This window comes from Bacillus rossius, chromosome 6, assembly GCF_032445375.1.
Source record: "Bacillus rossius redtenbacheri isolate Brsri chromosome 6, Brsri_v3, whole genome shotgun sequence".
Classification (NCBI taxonomy): Eukaryota; Metazoa; Arthropoda; class Insecta; order Phasmatodea; family Bacillidae; genus Bacillus; species Bacillus rossius.
The window spans coordinates 12,705,791-12,728,080 of NC_086334.1; the positions used below are offsets into that span (position 1 = coordinate 12,705,791).

At 31.8% G+C, this 22,290-nt stretch overlaps 1 protein-coding gene across 4 annotated transcripts in view; it reads right to left on the bottom strand.

Moving 5' to 3' along the window:
* The window catches only part of LOC134532652 (AP-1 complex subunit gamma-1), a 77,054-nt gene that overhangs the window by 39,151 nt on the left and 15,613 nt on the right, over positions 1–22,290 (bottom strand). For 3 of the 4 annotated variants that reach the window (XM_063369305.1, XM_063369308.1, XM_063369306.1), the window contains 4 exons: positions 19,650–19,796; positions 18,869–19,107; positions 11,909–11,985; positions 7,784–7,801 (listed from right to left, as the gene is read on the bottom strand). In XM_063369305.1, coding sequence (XP_063225375.1) covers positions 7,784–7,801; positions 11,909–11,985; positions 18,869–19,107; positions 19,650–19,796 — 481 coding nt within the window. The remainder of the gene's footprint in view (positions 1–7,783; positions 7,802–11,908; positions 11,986–18,868; positions 19,108–19,649; positions 19,797–22,290) is intronic. The other variant, XM_063369307.1, reaches the window with a different exon arrangement.

The window sequence follows — 22,290 nt, forward strand, 5'->3', positions numbered from 1 at the left end:
TAAATTTAATAAACAGAGACATAAAAGTTCATGAGACAGGACAAGCAAATTTACATTATAATTCAGTTATTGCAACTAGTGACTAAAAACAGGCAGTTTTGTTGCTGCTGCAAAACTGTGATAACAGAACTTCTTGTAGATTATTTTTTTTTTTAATTTTATTATAAGTGCATAATGCTTCCCAATTCTTGAGATATATTTCTTTAACACTTTGGCCGGCTTTACAGACCTTGTCTTCCACTTCATGAGCTTAACTCAATGATGACAAATTTATAGCTTTTTATGCACAATTACTAAAACCAGCATTTTAAAAATTAAAAAAAATTACTAAATATTATTTACTTTACTTAATTTTAAAACTTATGCAACATCAAGTTAAAAACTATCTTCAACCCAACAGACATTGTTTTATATTTACAACAATCACATATAATTTTATGATAAATTATAAATGACATGCACATACATAGATATAAGGCTGTGCTAACTGGTATATTCTCTATACAAACTAAAATGAATTAAAGGAATAAAAAATGTCTAATAAAAGTTAATCTAGTTTACAATGCATACTAGTTGGGTGTAAACTATGTTCTTTTCTCAGGCAAGAATTGGAACATTCAAACCATAAAATTAAGTTCCTAAATTCTAAACCTTATATTCAAATAGTCCTACGTAACATGCCCTTGAGTTTTGGATGCCCAAAAATATAAACGTTTTTTTAATGTAGTACATTGATTAACATATGACTTAATTACAAGACAAACCTAATTTGTAAGACGAACCTTGATGGCAACACAAACCTCCATTCAATATAACTTCAATTGCAATATGACCTTGATTATAAATTATAATACAATCAAGAATATACAATAACTTCAAATTATACAAGGACCCGGGAAAAAAAGAAGAATCTTGAACATAAAATAATCTTGAATATAATACAACCTCTAATGCAACACGCATTCAAATATATAAGACAACTTTAAATTTAAGATGACCTAAAATAAAAAGCTATCTCAAATATAAGAAAATTTATAACTCAAAATAACTTAATTTAAAAATCAGTTAAAATTTCTGTGAACCAGCTCTCACATAAATATTAATTAATTTTCATTTTAATAATTGAAATATTTCAGAATTTGACAATTTTGAAATTAAAAAAGTTGCACTGTTAACAATACAACCATTTAATTTGCAGTTAAATTACTTTATATTTTATTTTTCCATATTCCAAAACAATGGTTCCTTCTTGTAGTTATGAAAACAATTTCTTTTAAAAGGTAAACATTAAAATAAAAAAATTAAATTAAACTTATTTTCAACTTCACATAAGTTCTTAAATTATTGTTTCTTTTAAAAAAAAAATAGCAGTATTCACACCACAAGACCTAAAATTTAGAATGTTGAAAATTGTTTCAAAATTGAAATAAGTAAAGACCTATGATTTATGGGCCCTAAGAGCTTGCACAAGCTGCTGGAAGAAAATGTATAATTAACATTAATAAAATAACCAATTTTTTTATTAGTAGATGAATTAGAAATTTATAATTTCATAGATACAATAGAAGACCATTTTTAATTATTTGACCAATATGACATGACCATAATGACAAAGAATAAGGTATAAATTTAAAATCTTTCATAATACTGGTACATCAACATGTCAAAACTGGAAAGGATCTTGTATCATAAATACACCAGATGCCGTAAATTTCTATTTCGTAAAGACCACTTGCTTTGCCTCCTAAGATAAATTAGTTCATAAATTTATGTAATTTTTCATCAGTTTTGAACAGCTGCAGGTACTTGTACAGACAATTAAATCTATATGAAGATCCTAAGAGAAAATATTATGGAAAACAGGTAATATAGCTAGTAAAAGATTCAGAATTTACTTTATCCAAAAGAGGCCATAACTGTGCTACAGTGAATTGACACCAAGAAATTAATGTATGGATCACTGACCGCATTTGTTCTAACTTAAATATTTGGTTAGTTTCAGGGAAAATCTACCTATAGTGACAGTTACAGAGTAGGTATGTTGTTGTGCACACTTGGAGACTTAAGTACGCAGTATTACTTATAGCAATGTCTATACATACCCAACATGGATTTCCCTCAAGTATTAAGAAATTCAAGCAAAACCATGCATTAATTAACTTTAAAACATTTTATTCTACCACTCTGTTTACAAAAGGTAAGCGCAATTACCCAACGAACTTACGTGTCGCTATAGATGATATATCAACTGGCAATTTAACACAAGCATCAAATTTCAATAAAATGAGCTAGAAAGTAGGTTTTACCAACATATACAAAGCTCGCTTTCATTCTAACGTATCAAATTCAAGCTTCACAAACAATTGTATACAACCACAACAGTTAACAGAGAGAAACTAACAATAGTATATGTATGTACCATAGTACTTATTTATAATCTTGCCAAAGCACACGCAAATAACTAGGTAAAATATCTAAAAAAATGTTAAAATATAAGGGCACTAATGAAATTACGAATGACATCCAAAAATACACATGCAAGATACACCAACAATCATTTATTGTTTTAAGCATCACCACATTTAATGCATTATGACTAGAACATGGAGAAAGCCAAATCAAGAGCACTGGATTAACAAACAAATATTAGGAAGAAATTAATTTAATCAATTTTTGTGAAAATTGAAAACCATCAAACATAAACAACATTCTAGTAAGTTAATATTTTAAAAGCACAACAAGAGATACTTATTCAGTCTAAAATGACCAAATGACAAATGAAATAAAAATTCAGTTTTATCATATTGCTGGGTTACAATCAAACATGCAGATGCAGTCTTGCAAAATAAATAATTTCGCACTGCACCATTACTAGGTAAATACTTAATATATGTGTTTCATTACAAACCATAGTGGAAAATGTTTCCGAAAACCCTTTCTTACACAAGCTATGGCTGTCGGCAGAGAATTTAAAAATCTGCATTTAAATACAGTATATCTTATTTTCTAAAAACAATTTAACCTAAAAATTGTATTTTGCAAAAATTAATATTTATTTGTTTATTATTTATTCTTAAAATAAAAAAAAATCTTTTGAGCTAATACTGTACATACTTAACCGCACATGAAGTCTAGATGAACTTCGACATCTGCTAACTTAATTTTATAATAAAAATGTTCCTTTATTTTTTCACTATTAACATTACTACTTACTAGATCAACACTATAATTTAATACTAATGTCAATTTAGTGAGGGGGAGAAATAATTTGTATGTGATTATCATTTATAATAGCTGCTGTCAAATTTTGGTTCCTGACAGTTAAAAGAAATTTCACTTACACCTCATTTAAATAACCATTTACTATCAAATTAAAAATTAGTAAATAGAAAATAGGTATTTTTTTTATTTATTAATAATAAAAAACAAGAAAATTATATTTTACTTTCTAAATTTGTTGCTGATTGCTTTAAAAAAAATTATTTTTGGTTGTCTCAACAACTTATCTGTAAAATGTGTAGCATTATTAACAAACATGATACCAAATATGTAAGGGGTTACAGTGGTTATGAATAAAATATTTTGTAAATTCAAGATGTCTTACCTGCATTATAGAAGAAGAAAGTCAATTCACAATTCACAAACTGATAATGACTTATCTTAAAAGTACTGGCAAGTAGTTTCTGAGAATGTTAATAGATGGTGGAACCATCCATCCAGCTTCATGATGTTAATATCTCATTGACTAGGTGGCATTTGCACGCATGAGTCATTCAGTCTCAAAATAGCTATGATGCTTAATGAATATATGATAGAATATAAGCATGTCCTATGTGGCTGAGGCAGCAATCCAAAGAATTTTAGGCAGCTGGTAATGAGGAATTGACAAAATGATGTGATGAGTGCATAAATATTTGTGGAAATTATGCTGAGAAATACAAAAATAGTTTTGAAGTTATAATCACGGTAAGTTATTTTATAATTACCTCTTGTAACTTAATGACTTTCCCTAATTTGTTGTTAGTAGTAATCTTTGAAAACTAAAAAATTCATTAAATTTTAAAATACAAAAAAAAAATCTCTTGTTCACAACTGTCATCTGTAATGAGCTCTTTAGAATTTTGACTTGACAGGCATAAGATAAGAGACGTGAATAAGTCAATCCAAAACTATTTCACAAAATAATAAATTGCAAGTTTAGTGAGCTTTGGTGTTGCTTTGGTGTAGGCTTTACAACAGAATTTACTATTCATACATTTTCCTTTGTACAAACACATTGCCAAAATTCTGAAGTTTAAAATAATTAACTGCAAAACCATTATTTTTATTCGAGTTTAAAATATTGGCTACCTCTTGCCAAAGCTGATGAGCAGTTTTTTTTTTTGCCAAAAATATAGGCAGTCAGTTGTTGCTTTCAAAAAATTACTAATGGAAAAGTTTGTATTGAGAACTCAGTACTGCAATAAAATGTTAGTGCATAGGGATGAATTTTACATTGTATTAATTAAATTATTAAAAAAATATTGTTGTAATTCACTATTCTATTGTATAAACAGAAGTAGGTTAACCCGTAAGTATACAATTTGTTTGTAATGTAGACAGCTTATTATTTACAGACAATAATCGTCTTACCAGCAACTTTAATTCATATAAAATTTATTCATTATGTATGTAACTACATATCCGAGATAAAGTGAAAATGAAAATCGACATGTTTTTTACTGCCCAAAGCAGTGTCTACACAGATGGAATGGGGCTTATGTGATGAAAGAAATAAAAAAAAAAATAAAAAAAATACCAATCACATAACCAAGGATTGAAAAAATGACACTGTTGAAATGGTTTGGCATGTGAATAAAAGGTAGAGGTGACAGATGAATATGAAAAGGTAAGGTACAGTTGGACAAAGAAAAGGGAGGGTAAAAGATAAGCGATGGAAGAGTGTAGAATGGAAAAAGATGTGGTATAAACAGCACTCAACTGAAAAACCTAGATAGTTGTGATATTTATTTTAGTTCATATTTTATTAATTATAACAAAATAAAAATTTAAACTAGATATTAAAAACATTCACACAGAAAAAAAAATTGCCATTGGTTGAAATTAGTAATAATGTTATGGTACCCTATATCTAAAAACTAATAATTGTTCCAAAACAGTTTAAAAAAAAATTATTTCACCTAAAAATTAAAATTAATTTAATTCAGTGGTGCCAGGTTGTAAATTCTTTCTGCTTATGACACCAATAATATGCAGTGCCGAAAATTTCACCATAAAATAACAACATGAAGTTTGTGTACATAAATCATAGTTTTAGCAGTTCCTGTTTATGTCATCATGCAACATTTTTTTGTAGTAATTTTCAGAAGATGTAAGTAATCATATATTTTCTAGCAACAAAGTGACTTATTAACTCAGCACATGAAAGAGTTGGTGAAATTTGCCTATTTAAAATGTGAAGAACCTGAAAGAAAACAATCACCAAAATGACACTGTAACTACGTATTTGAAAGTGTAAATTGTTTCAAATATGTTTATTAGAGAAACATGATAGATTAAAATCATACTGTCTAAAGATATTGTTTTGTATTAGTTCTTTACTAAAAAAAAAATTCAATACAATAGATATCCTGTAAACATATTCCTTTCTGTAACATATTACCTGCATATGTAAACACTTTTTTCTCTTGCTTCTCAAAGAATGTATTTAATATAGTTTATTTATACTACAGCATCTACAAATCATATTTTCATGCATTTATTTAGTTTATTTTTTTTTGGAATAGTTGAATTATTTATTTTTATCACCTTTTTTTACAGTAGTCCATGAATATCCTTTTTTTTCCAACCCTTAAATATTAAACTTGCCTGCATGTAATACCACTTTTATATGATGGTAAAACATAAAAATGCCTCTTATTTTATGAATGTGAAAAAAAAAAAATGTTTGATCACATACATGAATTTTCTTTTCAAAATATTTATATTGATAGTTAAATTTTGTGCTCAGATACCAGAAAATATTTAGATTTTTATTCTGTCTAATAAATCAGGAACATGCCTATTACTATTTCCAGGATTAACAAACACAAATACTAGACTTGAGTAACAAATAAGAATTTCCTAACATATAAAAGGGTTCATATATAAAACAATTATAGCTGCAGTTTTCATTCCAGTTGAAAAATGTAAAACAACTACCTACGCCATGGGTTGTTAATTGTTTTTTATATACAGACCACCCTCAGGATAAAAACAGAATGCTAATGGCAATGAACAACCTAAATATTTAAAGATCAAAATTTGCATACTTTGAAGCTATCTGTTATTATCTGCAGGAATATTCTGCCTTGGTAAAATGTGTACTCGTGGATGAATGATTGTGATACCAACACACCAATAATTGTGAGATTAAGAATCTAAGATAAAACTATTCCACTCAATTTCAATTTCATTTTAAAGAATTTTGTTGAAGTTCATTAATAGACTTATTCACAGACAAGCTTTTAATCTAAGAACTAAATCATTTTGTTGATGAAGAAATTATTATAATTTCAATTTTCCTTTCATAACCAACATTTTTTTCAAAAAACTATGATCACATTCTTGTGTTCAAGACTCATAAATTCCATTGTTTGATTATTACTAAAATTGAAACAAAAAAAAAAGTGCACAAATAACTGCCATACATAATAAATAAAACAAACTACAAAGGCTAAAGAATGTTCTGTTGCAATGATCGCTAATATGTCCCGTTCATGGTGAGAGTTGCAAGTTGTATCCTAATTTCTGGCACATATCAGTTTTATGATTTAAGACATTAGGACATACTAAAATTTTTGAGGTCCCATCGCCTATGGCTGGAGTAGTGGAGTCGTCGTGAAAAGAAAACTGAACACAGAGACTATCATGTAAAGTCAAGAAAACCCAATGGAAAAATTGAAAATGAATGGAAAATCTAAAATTGGCCGCAATTCTTTAGCACAATTTATTCTGATTCTGAAACAGTTTGATCCTTTAAAATGAAAAACCCCTTTATTTTACCTTTATACTATAGCTTCAGCTGATTTTTCTTAATCAAGGTTAAGGTTATCTTTTGATGTTAAAAACTTATAACAATCGACATACCATGGATAACAATTATTTCAATCAGAAATTTAAAACTGCAGAACTTTATTGAAACAAAACAAGAGATGTCTAAGCACAACTGAGCAAATCAAGATAAGTAGCTCATTTTAATTTAACTTGTCTATTCACACGTAAATTATATTAAATTAAAACTTTTTTACAGAAAAAAAATTAAATATAAGTTCCTACAAGCCTTTCTACTGAAAAATTGCTATAAAAAATTTATGTTGTTTAAGTTTTTAAAAAAAGCTCATTAAAAATTTTATTTTATAATGTATGCATTACTACTGTGCTATTTAGGTCTAGAGCTAGATAAACTTTTGCAAACTTGGCAAAAAAAAATTAATATTTCTTTTTGACAGTCTAAATAATGAGTAGGTATATTTTCCCCATTCTTACCGACACCATTGCTTCCAAAATTAACTATTGTGCATCACTATTTTTTTTATATTAAGTCCCTACTGTAGCGAACATAGTAAGCAAATTTTCTCCACCACACACCCACAACTAACAGAATGCACAAAACATGAAGAAATTATATACCTTAAGTAGGTAGATTAAGGTTTAGTACATGCAAAAAAATTGGGTGTTTAAGGAAACAGAAATGCTAGAAGCTTCACGTGAACAGTAGATTAATACAGCAAAGCTGTTTTACCTCGCTATGGCCGGAATCCTACATTTCGATGAAGGAGAAAAAGAAAATCCACAGATTAGAACCACTCTGAACACTCTTCACTCAAAATTTAACAAATAAAAAATCACAAACAGAAAGCTTGCTGAAAATAAAATAAACTTAACAATAATAAATAATAAAATAATATTCAATTAAATAAAAAGAGTACAGCACCACAGCCAATTACTAGCACCAGATAGAATGATCACTAATCAATGAACGGAATATTTAATGCAACCAACAAAAACTATAACATCTAAGTTTTATATTTCTAACCATTACAGTAAAAATTCCTTAAAGCTATACAGAAATTGAAAGTCAGTTAACTTATAAAATACACATTACTTTTATTCACAACAAAATTTACTAAAGATACTTTTTTTGGGTCAAGTTTTATATTTCTCAATAATACAACAAAATATTCCTATTAGATTATTGCTTTTGTACCAATCCCAGAGATAGAGATTAAAAATTTAACTTAAGAAGAGTTATGAGACTTCACAAAACTTTTAGAAAATTAAGCCTCAAAAAAAAAATTGTAATTTCATAATAAACACTTTGTTAACAATTTGCAGCATGCTATAAAATTATGATTTGGAATAAAAAAAAATACCTTAATTCAAACAGCTTGTTACAATATAGTATGACTTCTAAGGAAATCTGCTGTCTGAATTTGGCAACCATACACTATCAAAAATTAAATTATCTAATCCTAGTTGTGATTCTTCAGTAGTAACCATATCACATGCAGATGCAGTAAAACCAATTATACATAGAATTAATATGTACAAAGCTCAAGAATCCATTCCCTACAATAAACTATAACTGGGTAATAAAATTTCCCTGACAATTCTCCAACCAAAATCTCAAATTTCCCTATTTTTTTAAAAATAAATTACGCATGTCGCAATTATCAAAAGATATAAAGAATATCCAACCTCCTCTATCTCCGCTTTCTTTAAGTCAATCTGAACCTTGCATATGCCATTTTGTAGTGTGCATGTATATTTACTAAAATGCCATTTCCAAACAAAAAAGTTATTTTGAAGTCCAGGTAATGGCCTCAAATTATTATTATTTGAGAATTTCCTAGACTTTTCCAGGATTACAAGTTAAATCACAGACTTTCCCTGGCCATTCACGCTTCCCTGATTTTCCCTGACTTCCTAAACCTGGATACCCTGTAAAATCCAATGCCCTTCATTCAGCATTTCAGAAGCTGCATTAAAACGGTAATTCATTTCTAAATCCACAATCCATTAATTTCAAACTAGACGAGGATTTCTCCCTTATTTAGAACAACCAGCCTGCCAACTCACTCGAGTAAGCTTCCCCAAAGTTCATGAATGATTTCAGCAAAATAAGACATGAAAAACATATTTATTTTCCTTAAAGTCTTATTGACGAGGTCAACGGATACGAACATACGCCAATCATTTCTGGGAAATCGTGGAAGTATCGACCACAACCTGTAGTGAAGAACCACTCCAGCACCTGCATGGAGAAATTATGGGAAAACCGAACTCAGAGCGGATGCACTGTGATTCAAACCTGGGATCTCCCATACACAAGCCTGGCATTTTACCATTACACCACCTTGCTTGGTGTAAAATATTCTGTAACTGAAAATAAATTACCAGATCTATGACCAATTTACCAAAAACACCCATGGCAGTAATGTCTGATGGCTGCGGATGGGTATTTTGCAATATCTTCATCCAAGACCTCCAGATATGTATTCACCTTACCCTGAAGTGCTCTTTATATTCCAACAACTTTCACATTTCTGGGCATTAAAAAACAATCTTTCTTTTAAATGAAAAGCTGCCACAAAAGCTTGAATCATGCGAACTTACAATGAGTAAAAACCCTTACATTCTCACGTAGTTTTTAAAAATTAATCAGGACAATTTTTTTTCAAACCTAGAAGATTTATAAATTAGTAAACACTTCAAAACAATTCAAAATTTGACTATATTTTCCAGCGTGCAAGACGACAATTTTACACAAGTTTGAAGAGATTTAAGCTGCTATTATCATATGTACTATGTACCCTGTTACTATGACCATCTCTCTATTATAATCCCTTTCAGAGGAACCATGAATAATGTTTGTTAAAAAGGAAAAATTTTGAAGGAAATCTGCCAATTTAAATGTGTTGCACTGTGTTTTTCTTGGCAAGTGCTGTACCGCACGTGATGCAGTGGACACTCCCTCCCCTTGCTGATCTTCTTCATCCTCCGACCACAAGTGGCACATACATGTCCTCCTGCTGGCAGGCAGCCCGTTTCCCGGTAACCAACCACTCACCGTGAAATTGCTTTCCTTCAGACGTGCTACCCTCTCCCCTTCAGTTATTATGACTTGTATTTGTGCAATTTTTTTTATTTATCTTGGTTTTAATTATTACTTGTTGATGACTTATTACGTTATTATCCTTTTACTACTCCTACTAGGTTTTATTTGGTGAACACTTGTTGGCGATCCACATATGTATTGTTTTGGTTCTATGATCTGGTTACACTTAGGCTTATTTCATGAAAAGTGGTTGAACGACCCACACTTTTTTTTTATTATTAAAAACACATGGGACTTCTGATTCGTGTAAAATGAGTAGAAATACAGAAAGTTTCAGAATCATTAAAAATATTTTTCCAAGTCCAACAAAATGCGGCAAAGGAAACTGAAGGCAGGGGAAAACTGGTAGAAAACATCCAGCTATAAACGTAAGAAAAGAAAAGGTTTGTCTGTCATGTTAACAACACGTTTTTCAAGTAGATATGCTCAGCGACCGCCCAAATCTAGCCCACCTCTAATCCCATAGTGATTGAATTGCCGCTGGAGATTTCAAATCTTGACAGCTAGGGGCAAACATCCTTCCCACGGGTCGACAGAAAAAAAAGTCACTTCAAAGCGTAAAAAATTTTTTTGTCATTTTTACCCGCCCAAGGCACACACTGCACAGCTGTCATCACTCCTTACCCGCATTCCCCTCCTTCATACTTCCTAACATTCCACATCTTGCCTGCACATGCGAGTACCAACAAACAATGTCACTGTGCTCAACTTCCTTGACCTCTCTGGCGTGGCATAAAGTCACAGCCCACGTCTAATAAATTGCAATCTTAATAAATATTTTCATTTTCCTTACAAAATCAGTGTCAAATAAACTTTGTGCTCATTAAAAGATATAGTTGCACCACGCATGCACTGCATAGTGTTTAGGCTCATTTTGGTTGCAATAGGTGGTCCAACAAGATTTTTTTTCTATATCTTTACTTTTCAGAAGACATCTGCTAATAAAATTAATTTATTTTCAATTTTAAAAACATGTAAATTTTGTATCAGAGATGACTGAACACGGACAAGAAAAATGAGATATTTAGATGTACAGAGTTTGGGGGTTAATCAATCAGCAGGAAATGTTTATTACCAATGAACCCTCTTTCCCATTTTAATCCCATCCCAAAACCAAGCTTAAATTTTAATAAATAAAAATTTGTAAAAAATTTGTCTGCTTACAATTCAGTATATATTGTACACAGACTTAAAAATTGTAATACGTCTGTAAAAAAAAATTGAAAAATATATTTACAAGTAGTAATTACCTTATTTCACTTGAGAAAACTTCTAAATTTTATAATACTTAAGCTATTACAAATTAAATCCAAGCCAATGTAGCAATGAAATGATTAAATACACAAAGCATTAAATTTTCACGTGACATTCAAATCTAACAGCTAAATTGAAAGGTAAATACAAAACAGACTTCTCACTATGAATCCAAGTTGCAGAAAATCTACTCAATCATCCACTACACTAATGAATACTAGGTTGAAACTTAAATCACAATTACCAATCAAGTTATTTTCTGTAGATAAGACTATTAACATGAAAACAAACCATAACTACAACCAACAAAAAAAAAAAAGTCAACCACGTTTTTACTTAATGCTTACAATAACAATTAACATCAACTGTGATAAACACATAGTTAATTCTAAAGCTTAAACTAAATGCTTAAATGTAAAACTAAAAATTATAATTACTATGAAACATAAAAAAAGAGGTAAGCTTCAAACTTACATTAATTAATATCACACGTACCTTCTTAAAATGTTGCAGTGTGTCAGGACTAGTTTCACACATCTCTGTAATTAATGTTACTCCAGTGATCAGCACACCTGAGTAAAAGAAAATAATTTTCGTAAAACTGCCAATATTATACATGGTAAAAACCATACTTAAAAAAAAACCCTTAAAAGATTGTCTTTAAAATCATAGTAAGTTATGTAAATCATTTAATAACATCACTGCTTCAAACTAGAAATCAGACACCCAATTTCAAACTAGGTACAGTAGAACCCTGTTATAATGTTTTTCAAGGGAGCACAAGAAAAAAACATTATAAGCAGGAAAACGTTATAAGCAGGAAATCTCAATTTAGCTCTTAACAATGTTCGAGCTTTGTACCAATGGACTCACCAAGCTATGTAAACAACTTTAATGTTAAAACCAAAGATAGTATACTTGATACATGAATTTTCTGAAACAAGCCAACAATTTTTCAACTTCGTCTTGTTCCCTGGTTAAATTATGTTTGTCTTTAAAGATACACTGCCACATTTTTTGCAAAATTGTCTCACGATTCATGATGACAACATTAAGAGTGAGAATGTCTACTCCTTTGCCACCTGAAAATGTTTAATTTTGGGATTCTCACGTATGAATGAAAAAAAAAATTATTTGTAAGCAATAGAAAACACTTTTAGTTATGCCCTCGCTCAATGATTGGCAACTTAAATATCGTAGGACTATGTACGTGCATCTGAATACTCACTGGAATGGCAAGGAAGAGAAGAGTTGACTAAGGGTGCCAACTGACACGTAACTATGAACATTGTGTACCTTCAGTATACTGCATAAAATTGTATTTTAACAAACTTCATGTATTGTATGGCAGTGATTGTAAACATAAACATACATAAACGAAACTTTTTATCATAAGTGTTGGAATAATTTGGTTTTAAAACATTTTTTCCCCATTTATTGAATGTTAGAAAGCAAACATTATAAGCAGGAAATTACACTATTTATGAACGTTATATGCAGGAAATAAATACATTGTCCTTATGGGGGAAATATTGGGACTTTAAAAATATGACATTATAAGCAGGAAAACATTATATGCAGGAACATTATAACAGGGTTCTACTGTACTGATTTTGATTAGGGATGGGACGATTCCAAAATTTTCGATTCCGATACCCAATTATCGATTCCTTAAAAAATCCTTCGATTCTCGATACTCGATACTCACCTAGTTAACTTAATATTAAATAATTCAAATTCTATTTGCAACATTTTTTTTTCAGCTTTCAATACATATATTATGTAGCATACATCATAAATTCATATTTATCAAATTTGAGTACACAACTAAGTTATTAATATTAACTTATATAAATGTTTACATCATTAGAAGTTAATGACTCATATGTCAAAGGGGTCAAACTATTCTAAAATTTGTTTTGTAATACGGAATAAACTATATAAAAAAAAATTTAAGCTTTCCTTGAGCAGTATAAATTATTTTCGTTCATACAACTTGCCTAACTTAGAGAAGGGTACAAATTAACTAAAAAATTTGTGAAATGAAACAGTAACAAAAATAAGCAACAACTAGAGAACTAGCAAATGAAAGTATTGTACTTGATTGTGGTATTTCGGCGTTGAGTTACATTTAAGAAACACAAATTCATTCGTTGTTATTGTCATCATCACACCATTCAAAAATGAATGTTTGTTTACATTTTTCCGCTTTTTGGCGCGATTTAAAATGCTTGTGCTGCCCCGTACGGCTGGGTGATGAAGTAGTATGGTTCGCCCGATAATCTGCTTGATACTACGACGCTGTTCCAATTATATGCCAGCGCCCCCGGCTGACGTGATATGGCCACTCACGTAAGGCTGTTCCAAACACCGTTTGGCCAATCATCTGCTTGCTTTTGTATTTATTTGGTGTCGCTGTTCCAAGCTGACGTCAGTGCCCCGAACGGTGTGCGTGTGGACTTTAAAACTTCGCCTGTTTGTCTTATCTATCCAAACATTATGCCGGAAAGGAAAATAAACGCCGTAGTTTTGCGTATTTTTACAGTATATTTTTGGGTTTAACATTATAACGTGAGCGTGTGTAAGATTTTGTTTGCTTTAGTGCATTTATGATTAATGTTCAAAGGCGGCCATGTTGCGGTGTTTGTTTACCAGTGACGAGACAAATCTTTTACCCAGTATTTAAATTTCCCGTAAAAACATTGCGATTTCGCGTTTTAATACTAAATTTCGTGGAAAAACGCTGTGTTGTGGCGATTTCGCGTAAAAAGTGTATTTTACGGTGATTTCGCGTTTATCGTCGTTCAATCGCGATCGCGAAAAGAACAGGCCCTTACTAATATGCAGTGATAATTTTTTTATAAATAATTTTTGTACTTTGACTTGTGTATAACATCGACCCAAGTTTTAGATATTGTTTATTTGGGGAAATATGACTGTTATATATGCGTCTAGTCAGTCATAACCCCACTCAGAGTCGTTAAATAATTGTATCTGACAGATTTGCAATGTTGTGAAATAATTTTTTTTGCTACATGCGGGAATCGACTTTTATCATCGATTCTCGATTATCGATTATTTAAGTAGAATCGGTAGGTATCGATGAAATTGGGAATCGGTTTTCCCATCCCTAATTTTGATTCATAAAACAGGGCTGATTAACCTTGAAGGAAAAGAGTACAGTAACACATATTAACTGTCACTCATTTAGCAGTAAGTGTCTGTTATTCATTGCCTAAAAAATATGTACGAGAGTATCAACAAACTATATCTTTAAATTTTCCACAGATTACTTTCACCCACTATATAAGCTGGAAATGACTGTACTATTATGATTGTGGACTATCTGTGTATTATTTACTTTAAATTTTTTTCCCTGCAGTGAAATCTGTTATAATACAGATGCATTAAGAAGATTTTTATCAGTCTGGTTATTCGTCACAGCCCTGATCCGGACAATGACAATCACAGCTTACTATACCATGATTTTGAACATCCTGTAAAACTTCATTTCAACATCAAACTCAATTTAATGACAGCTCTAAAATGTAAATATTTGTATTACAAATACAGGAAAGCACCAGTACAACGAACTTCAGTTAAACGAACACTTCACTTAACCGAACTCATTGTTTGATCCCGCAAAAACGTATATAATAACCTTGAATTTTATTTCATCTTAACGAATTTTACGACGGTCTGTTTCTTCCTGAAACAAGAATATTCACTTGAACGAACAACCTTGAGGCAAATTTTGAAAAAAATTACCATCCAAAAACTTGTACTTTATTTTTAATTTTCTTATTCAAACGTAACAGCGTGTACGTAAACAAAAACATAACCTACACAGAGCTGCCAACCATTACGGATTTTCTGTAACTATTACGGATTTAACACCGAATTACGGAACATCGCTGGTTTATTACGGAAACAAGGCTTTGTGCTGCACGGTAACTGAAAAATATTCCGTTTCTGTTGCGCCGTTTCGTGAACGCAGTTCGAATACATCGCGTGTTTGCGCAAATAACGGAACTACGTACAGTAGAGCTTCATTATAAAGAACACGAAGGGACCAAAATTATGGCAGTTTGTTATAATGAAGTTCTTTATACCGAAATCACAATGATTGCCTGTTTTGGGGTTTTGAACATAACTCGATCTTGTTAAAAAACAAAGTAGAAAATCTAATACCAATATGAGTGGTACAAGCATCAATTACTTTAACAGCTATACTTTGGGATCAAGATACATACTACATACATACAAACATACTAGTATGTATATGTACAATACAGAAATACGTAGGTAAGTTGTTTGCCAAAGCAGTAAGCCTACCTTTGGAATCAAGACAAGCTGTTTGCAAAAATGCTGTAATAAATCAAAAATATAAAATTTAAAAGTTAGGAATTTTTTTTTTACATTTTATTGTCTTCCAAACTGGATCGCTGGGTGAGAATTGTGGATAATGTTGATTCGGAGATACCTAACTTTTTAGCCACATCAGTCTTTTTATTTTCTTTATCTACTGCTTTTAATATTTAAAGTTGTTTCCTAGAAGACATGTTCAGTAGTACGGTTTTTTAAACTATAAAAACAAATGCACCCTACACATGTAAAAATAAGTTATACATGTATAGCCACGTTTCTGGGAAGCCTACAACTCACGTAGTTTCGGTTCCCTGCAAGAATTTGCGAAGATTTCCGAAGTTTTGCGTTTTGGTATTAACGCCACTTCAGCCGCTAAATCAGAAGATCAAGCATGTTGTGACTAACCAAACACAACCCTTCGATTTTTATAATTTCAATTTTTGAGAGAAATCCGAAGTTTCACGAACGTGCTAGAGAACCGAAACTATGCGAGTTGTAGGCTACCGCACGTTTCACAAACAATAAACAAGAAAACGACCAGAGATGTGTGTGTAGCAACACTTTATGATGTAGCACTTCGCATCGGTTAAACACGTCGTGCGAGCATAGAACAAAGAGTAATGTCAGCGAACACCACAATGCAGCGCTTTAGTCGCTACACTAGTTTTGTGCATTAATTTCAACACTAGTCCATTGCAGCCTTCTATGGCGCGTATCAAAATAAATAAGATGGCAGTTTGTGGGTGAATGGCAACGATTTTATCCTTTTGTCGTTTACCGTGCCGGGCAGAAAAGTGTTCGTTCAAATGAATATTTATAGAATATTTAAAAAATTTGAACGAGAAAATTCGTACTAGTGAAATTTTTTTACGTTATATTATATGGACGTCTGACGGGACCAAAGGCATAGTTCGTAGTAATGAATTGTTCGCTCTAATGAAGTTCGTTAAAACGGTGTTTTACTGTAGTATGAGTGCGCATGTACTGTCGAAATTAGTAGATTAATTCTCGTGTTTTGAAATAATAATGGAATGGTATTAAGTTCATTGTACGATACAAGTAGTACATATTCTCGGACTTTTCGTTTTTTGGTTACTTACATCACGATAATTTTTGTACGGTACTTTGGCTAACCTGTGTTGTTTTTATTTTTTTTGAAAGCCATATTTTTCATCATAGTGTTTTTGTCGTGTCTACAGACGTGAAATTTTTTTACGTTTTTCAATAGTGTTGTGTTCTTCAGTTCCGGTTGTAGAAATTAAGCGTGTGACAGAACAAAAGTGTATCTGGGGGAGAAAAAAAAGAACGCAATTCTTCAAAACTTTCGACCTAAGACCTAACTATTCAAAAGAATGGCCATGCTTGTCATCTTCAAATGTTTTGGAACACCACACGTTTTGTAATGTATGCACGTGTGACTTTTCGATTGCACATGGTGGAAGGGATGACTGTAGACGGCATATTGAATCAAAGAAACATACGGATCATTTTGTAGCCATGACGAGCAATAAATCCATATCGTAGTTTTTTCGCTACATCTGAAGAAACGAAAGTAACGAATTGTTTACAAGTTCTTTTGTTTGTCTTCTGTTTGTTCTTAAGACAGTTCTTATCCAACCAGGATAAAAGAAGCAAATAAAAAGACAATTGTTCAAAAGTATAACTTTGAATACTTTGAATTGAAGGTTGAAAATTTCCTGTAAAATTATTGACATTTCTTACATATTCAGATGATTGTATTGTTCAAATAGTTTTATCTTCAATTCATTAATTTTCATTGTATTCATATACATAGGCCTATATATATATTTTTTTTGCATATTATTGTTCTTGTTTTATCTTGTGTGTGTCATAATTCCTCAGGAAAAATTTATCGTGCATGATTTACACGTACTTTTTTCATATAACTGTCATTACTGATGGGTGTGATTTGAGGTTGGCAGCTCTGCCTACAATGTGTCTCCTGACCATAGACAGAGCATCCGCAGAGAGTATGTGAACAGGTTCTTCAAGCGGCCATAGACTAATGACAGATACTGAACCTTAGTACACTTAAGATGTTTCATGTGTTTATCGGTATACATATTTATAACAATGCTTATGTTTCAGTATAAAGAACTTCAGTATAACAAACTCAACTATTTTTTGGTCCCTTCATGTTCTTTATAGTGAAGCTTTCCTGTAGCTAAATATCACTATTCAGACTTTTTTTTGGACATCTTACAACACTTTTATGCAAATAAACAACAATATTAAAAGACAGATTAAATAGTCAAATGTTTATTTTATTATATACAGAAAACTCGTTTGTATGGACTAGTAATATACCATTTTCTGTTCCACTGGTTCTCAGTAAATTAACTGGCACCAAAAACCTGTCGATATAGGTAACTCTGGTAGCACTGAAAGTTTATCAGCCAAATCTTTCCTGGTGAAAAAAAGACTTCTCATAAACCAACCATTACAGTAAATTGCCATTGTCGGGAGACTTATATTGTTGGCAACCCACGCACATATCTTTTTACTCACCTTTATAGGCCCTGTTTGCAACCATTTTTACAGCTCCAAATCACTTCTAACTCAAACAACAAATCATGAGTGTATATCCTCTTTTGGCTGACCTTTGTTAACTAGAGGGTTACATCATTTGCCCATTATAATACATAATTTGCAATTTTTTATAGCAGCTGCTAATGCTACAATAGTTTTTGGAGATGTTATAGTCCATGGTTGACGTTTTTTATCCCCCTACTGGTACGTGTGACGAAATAAACACAAATAATACATCGTTTTCGAGTCTGACATGTAACAAATATGCAATGTTTTGAAATGTTCACGCAGTTAGTCCGTTACTGTTTAGAGACAGTAGTGAAAAATCTTTGAATACTTGTTGCACATATAAAACATTGCTTATTGTTTGTGTTTTTGATTATGAAGTCCCATTAAAACATAAATAAACTTATAGTTTAAAAAAACTTAAAAAAAAAAAAAAATCACATTGTTGAAAGAACTATAAATTAAATCTGAAATTAATTTTTTTTTATCAGCCCAGTAATGCACCACAACTCTGTAAGACTAAAAGCTTACCGTGGTTCTTTTCCGACAGCAGGGATCTCGTGGCGGGTAGAAATATCTCCATGAGTTCAGGAACTTTGCGTATAATGCGGTACGCACACAGTGCTGCCTTCTTTCGAATGTAGGCGTTGGGCGACTTCATCAGCCTTTCCACTTCTGCCGCCAGGTCCCGGGACATCTCGGGAGACGCTATCGCCCCCAGAGTGCAGAGCGCAAGTCCGACGACAAACTGGGTGGAGCTGTTCAGGTCACTGCAATCATAACACAGACGTCAGTTGTCAGCAGACAGCAACACCACAATTTCTGTATTCCTTCATTAAAATGTAAAAAAAGTTCTTCATTCCAAAATTATGAACTTTTCTACGTACGGTGATACCTCATTATGACGTAACGGAAAAAAACATTCAGTTTTAGCACTTACTAAATTATGAGCATACTTCAATCTGAACAGTTAATAAATGTTAAGAGATAGAAATATTTTCAAGTAAAATACTTTATAAAGAGGTTTCACTGTATCTGTAGCCATGAATTAAAATAGCAAATAATTTTATAATATTCTTTTTTTTATATTTAACTAGCTAAAATTTAAGCGAGTATCCTTTTGTGTTCTAGAATGTGATGAACATCTTGTAGCACCAATGTCTGATGAATGTGGATTCAGTCAAAACATTTATTTTTTAATTACGTTAATAAAAACCAAGACATTTGATCAATCTTGCATCAACACTTGTAAAGGAAGGCAACAACTAGATCACTAAACTGCTCTCACAGCTGTCGAAACAGGCCCACTCACTTCTTCAAGCAGTTTGTTATCAGCAGGTGGACATCCTGCCTCTCGTCCAACAGCAACATGGCCCCCAGGTAGCCAATCCGCTTGTCCGTGAAGCGGGGCGACGCTATCAGTTTCAGGCACTCCAGCTGGCCGAAGTGCGCGGGATACCTGCGTCAAGCATAAACCACAAATGATCAAGGTGTCATTTGTACATACCTTACACTGGCTGAAATATGCCCAACGTTGCCCCCGGGCTTTACATAGATTAAAGAGGATACCATATTCACCCGAAAATAAGACGACCCTGGATGTAAGACGACCCCCCAATTAAGAAAACATGTTTCAGGAAAAATTATAAACTCACAATCTTAGCTTTTTTTCTTTTGGTGCCATTGCCTGGATTCACAAGAAAACATTGATACAAGCAATATCTACAAATATTTCTAAAATTGTCTTCTACAAATAACATCACACATTTAAAACACTGAATTAAGTTATTTCAACTGCTTTTTTTTTCTTTCCAGTTTCAGTTAATTACATTACACATTTTCCTCTTCTCCATTGTCACAATGATGATCATCACTTTCACTGTCTTCATCGACATGATCAGCCATAACGATTACCGAATGTCAAAACAACTTTGTCACAAATAAACAATGCAATTTCCGTTCACCATAGATAAATATGTATCGTTAACATATGCCACTTCAAAGATAAAAGTACATGAAGTATGTTCCATATTGACGGGACTACTGATCTTTCGCTTTGCGATGTTGGCAGCCTGGAACATGGCTATGGCATGCAGCAGAGAAAGTGTCGTATACACATCCGTATTGTGTTATCTATGAGCATGGCTATTGTTTACTTAGCTGCTTATATGCTCATCGCTTAGCTGGTGTAACATTATGGTATTTTTAATGAGGAAGTTATGGAAAACATGAAGTGCTGCAATATTTGGCGTATGAGAAACCCATTGTTTCGGTTATATTGGAGGCTATTAATAAATAAATAGCCTTTGTTATTATAGATAGGTTATACAACAAAACGATCTTCAAAAAAAAGTTTGATCTCGGTTGTTAGACGACCCTCAATTTTTTGAATCCTCTAGAAGGAAAAAACTATCGTCTTATTTTCGGGTGAATACAGTACATTCATGGTAGTGATGGCCCGATATTCGATATCCGATATCGGAGATCGGTAATATCGGCACATTTTTCAACATCGGACATCGGTAAATACTTGCGATATTTTGATAACCGATGTTTGCTCTCTCCAATAATACTTCTCACATAACCTTAACTGTAATTCCAAGCTTATTTTCCGCGGGCGTAATTTATCTTTCTTCACGTCACCATATTACCTAGTAATTCCAAGCATATTTTCCACTGAAACAATTTCAAGCCTATTTCTTTTTCTGATACTGCAATGCATCCCGACGGTACAATTCTTCCATGTGTACACAAATCCCAGTCATTAGTGCATATTTATTAGTTTCAGATATTCGCAAAATGTTTTCGCTTGATGAATTTTCGAAGTTCACTAAGTGTACATAAATTGAAAACATAAACGAAAATAATTACGATATTTAATTAAATACGTGGTGTAGCCGCAAGTAAACATTGGGAAGAATAAAGTTGCTGCTTGATATGACCATAGAGTAAGTAACGGATATAACAGGCATTTTCTTTCCGTGTCGTTTCATGGTCGCCAACTGCTGTTCTATACAAAGACGTTACGTAAGTTTTACAAAAGCTAAAATATGAAACATATTTAAGTAGGGCAAGTTGCAGCAAAGGTATTATGTTGGCTATATTGAGTGCATTGCCAATAACATAAATAAAGATGTGTGGTTGTGGTTTTATAAACTCTGCAGTACGTTTCAAAGTTGTATTTAAATTACTTTTCACGTATTTTTAACGTGTTTTCGCACCAATAAATGGAGTGATACACTTGAACAATGGTCACATAATTTGCTAATTGAAGACCTTCCTTTCTAGCGTGTCGTTTACAGTGATGAAATTTTACAAAGGGTACAAAAGTTGGTAAAGTTTGATGTTTTTCAGACGGTATTTTTCGTAGATTACAGTTGAGACACTGGACTAAGTACATGCAGTGACTCGTGAATTTTAATTTAGAGAGCTTATTTGTAGGCCATTATGATAATTTCATTATTAGCTTTCATTTAATGTGAATTTACAATATTTTACAATTAAAAAAAATAATATACATTCACATAAGTATGTTTTATTAATATTTAACATTTTTCATTATTGTCTCTATCAATACACAAGAACCACAATTTTATAGAATCAGTATTAGAAATGACATAGGCCTATTATCGGAATATCGGGTATCGGGTATTGGATCGGTAAATTTCGAAATATCGGAATCGGAATCGGTATCGGGTTTTTGGATATCGGGCCATCACTAATTCATGGGGATGTTTTTTTTTTTTTTTACATCAGCTGTAGACCATTTTCTTCCTATTTTGAATGTCAAGTATGCACAATTCTGTACCACAATTGGATGTAGTTATGCAAAAAGGAACCAACCCACAATTTTGTTATATTTTATTTGAAAATAAATTTAAATAGTACAAGGTTGATTGTACCGTCGTTGCTATATCAGTATTTATACTAGACCATTAAAATTATACCCACAT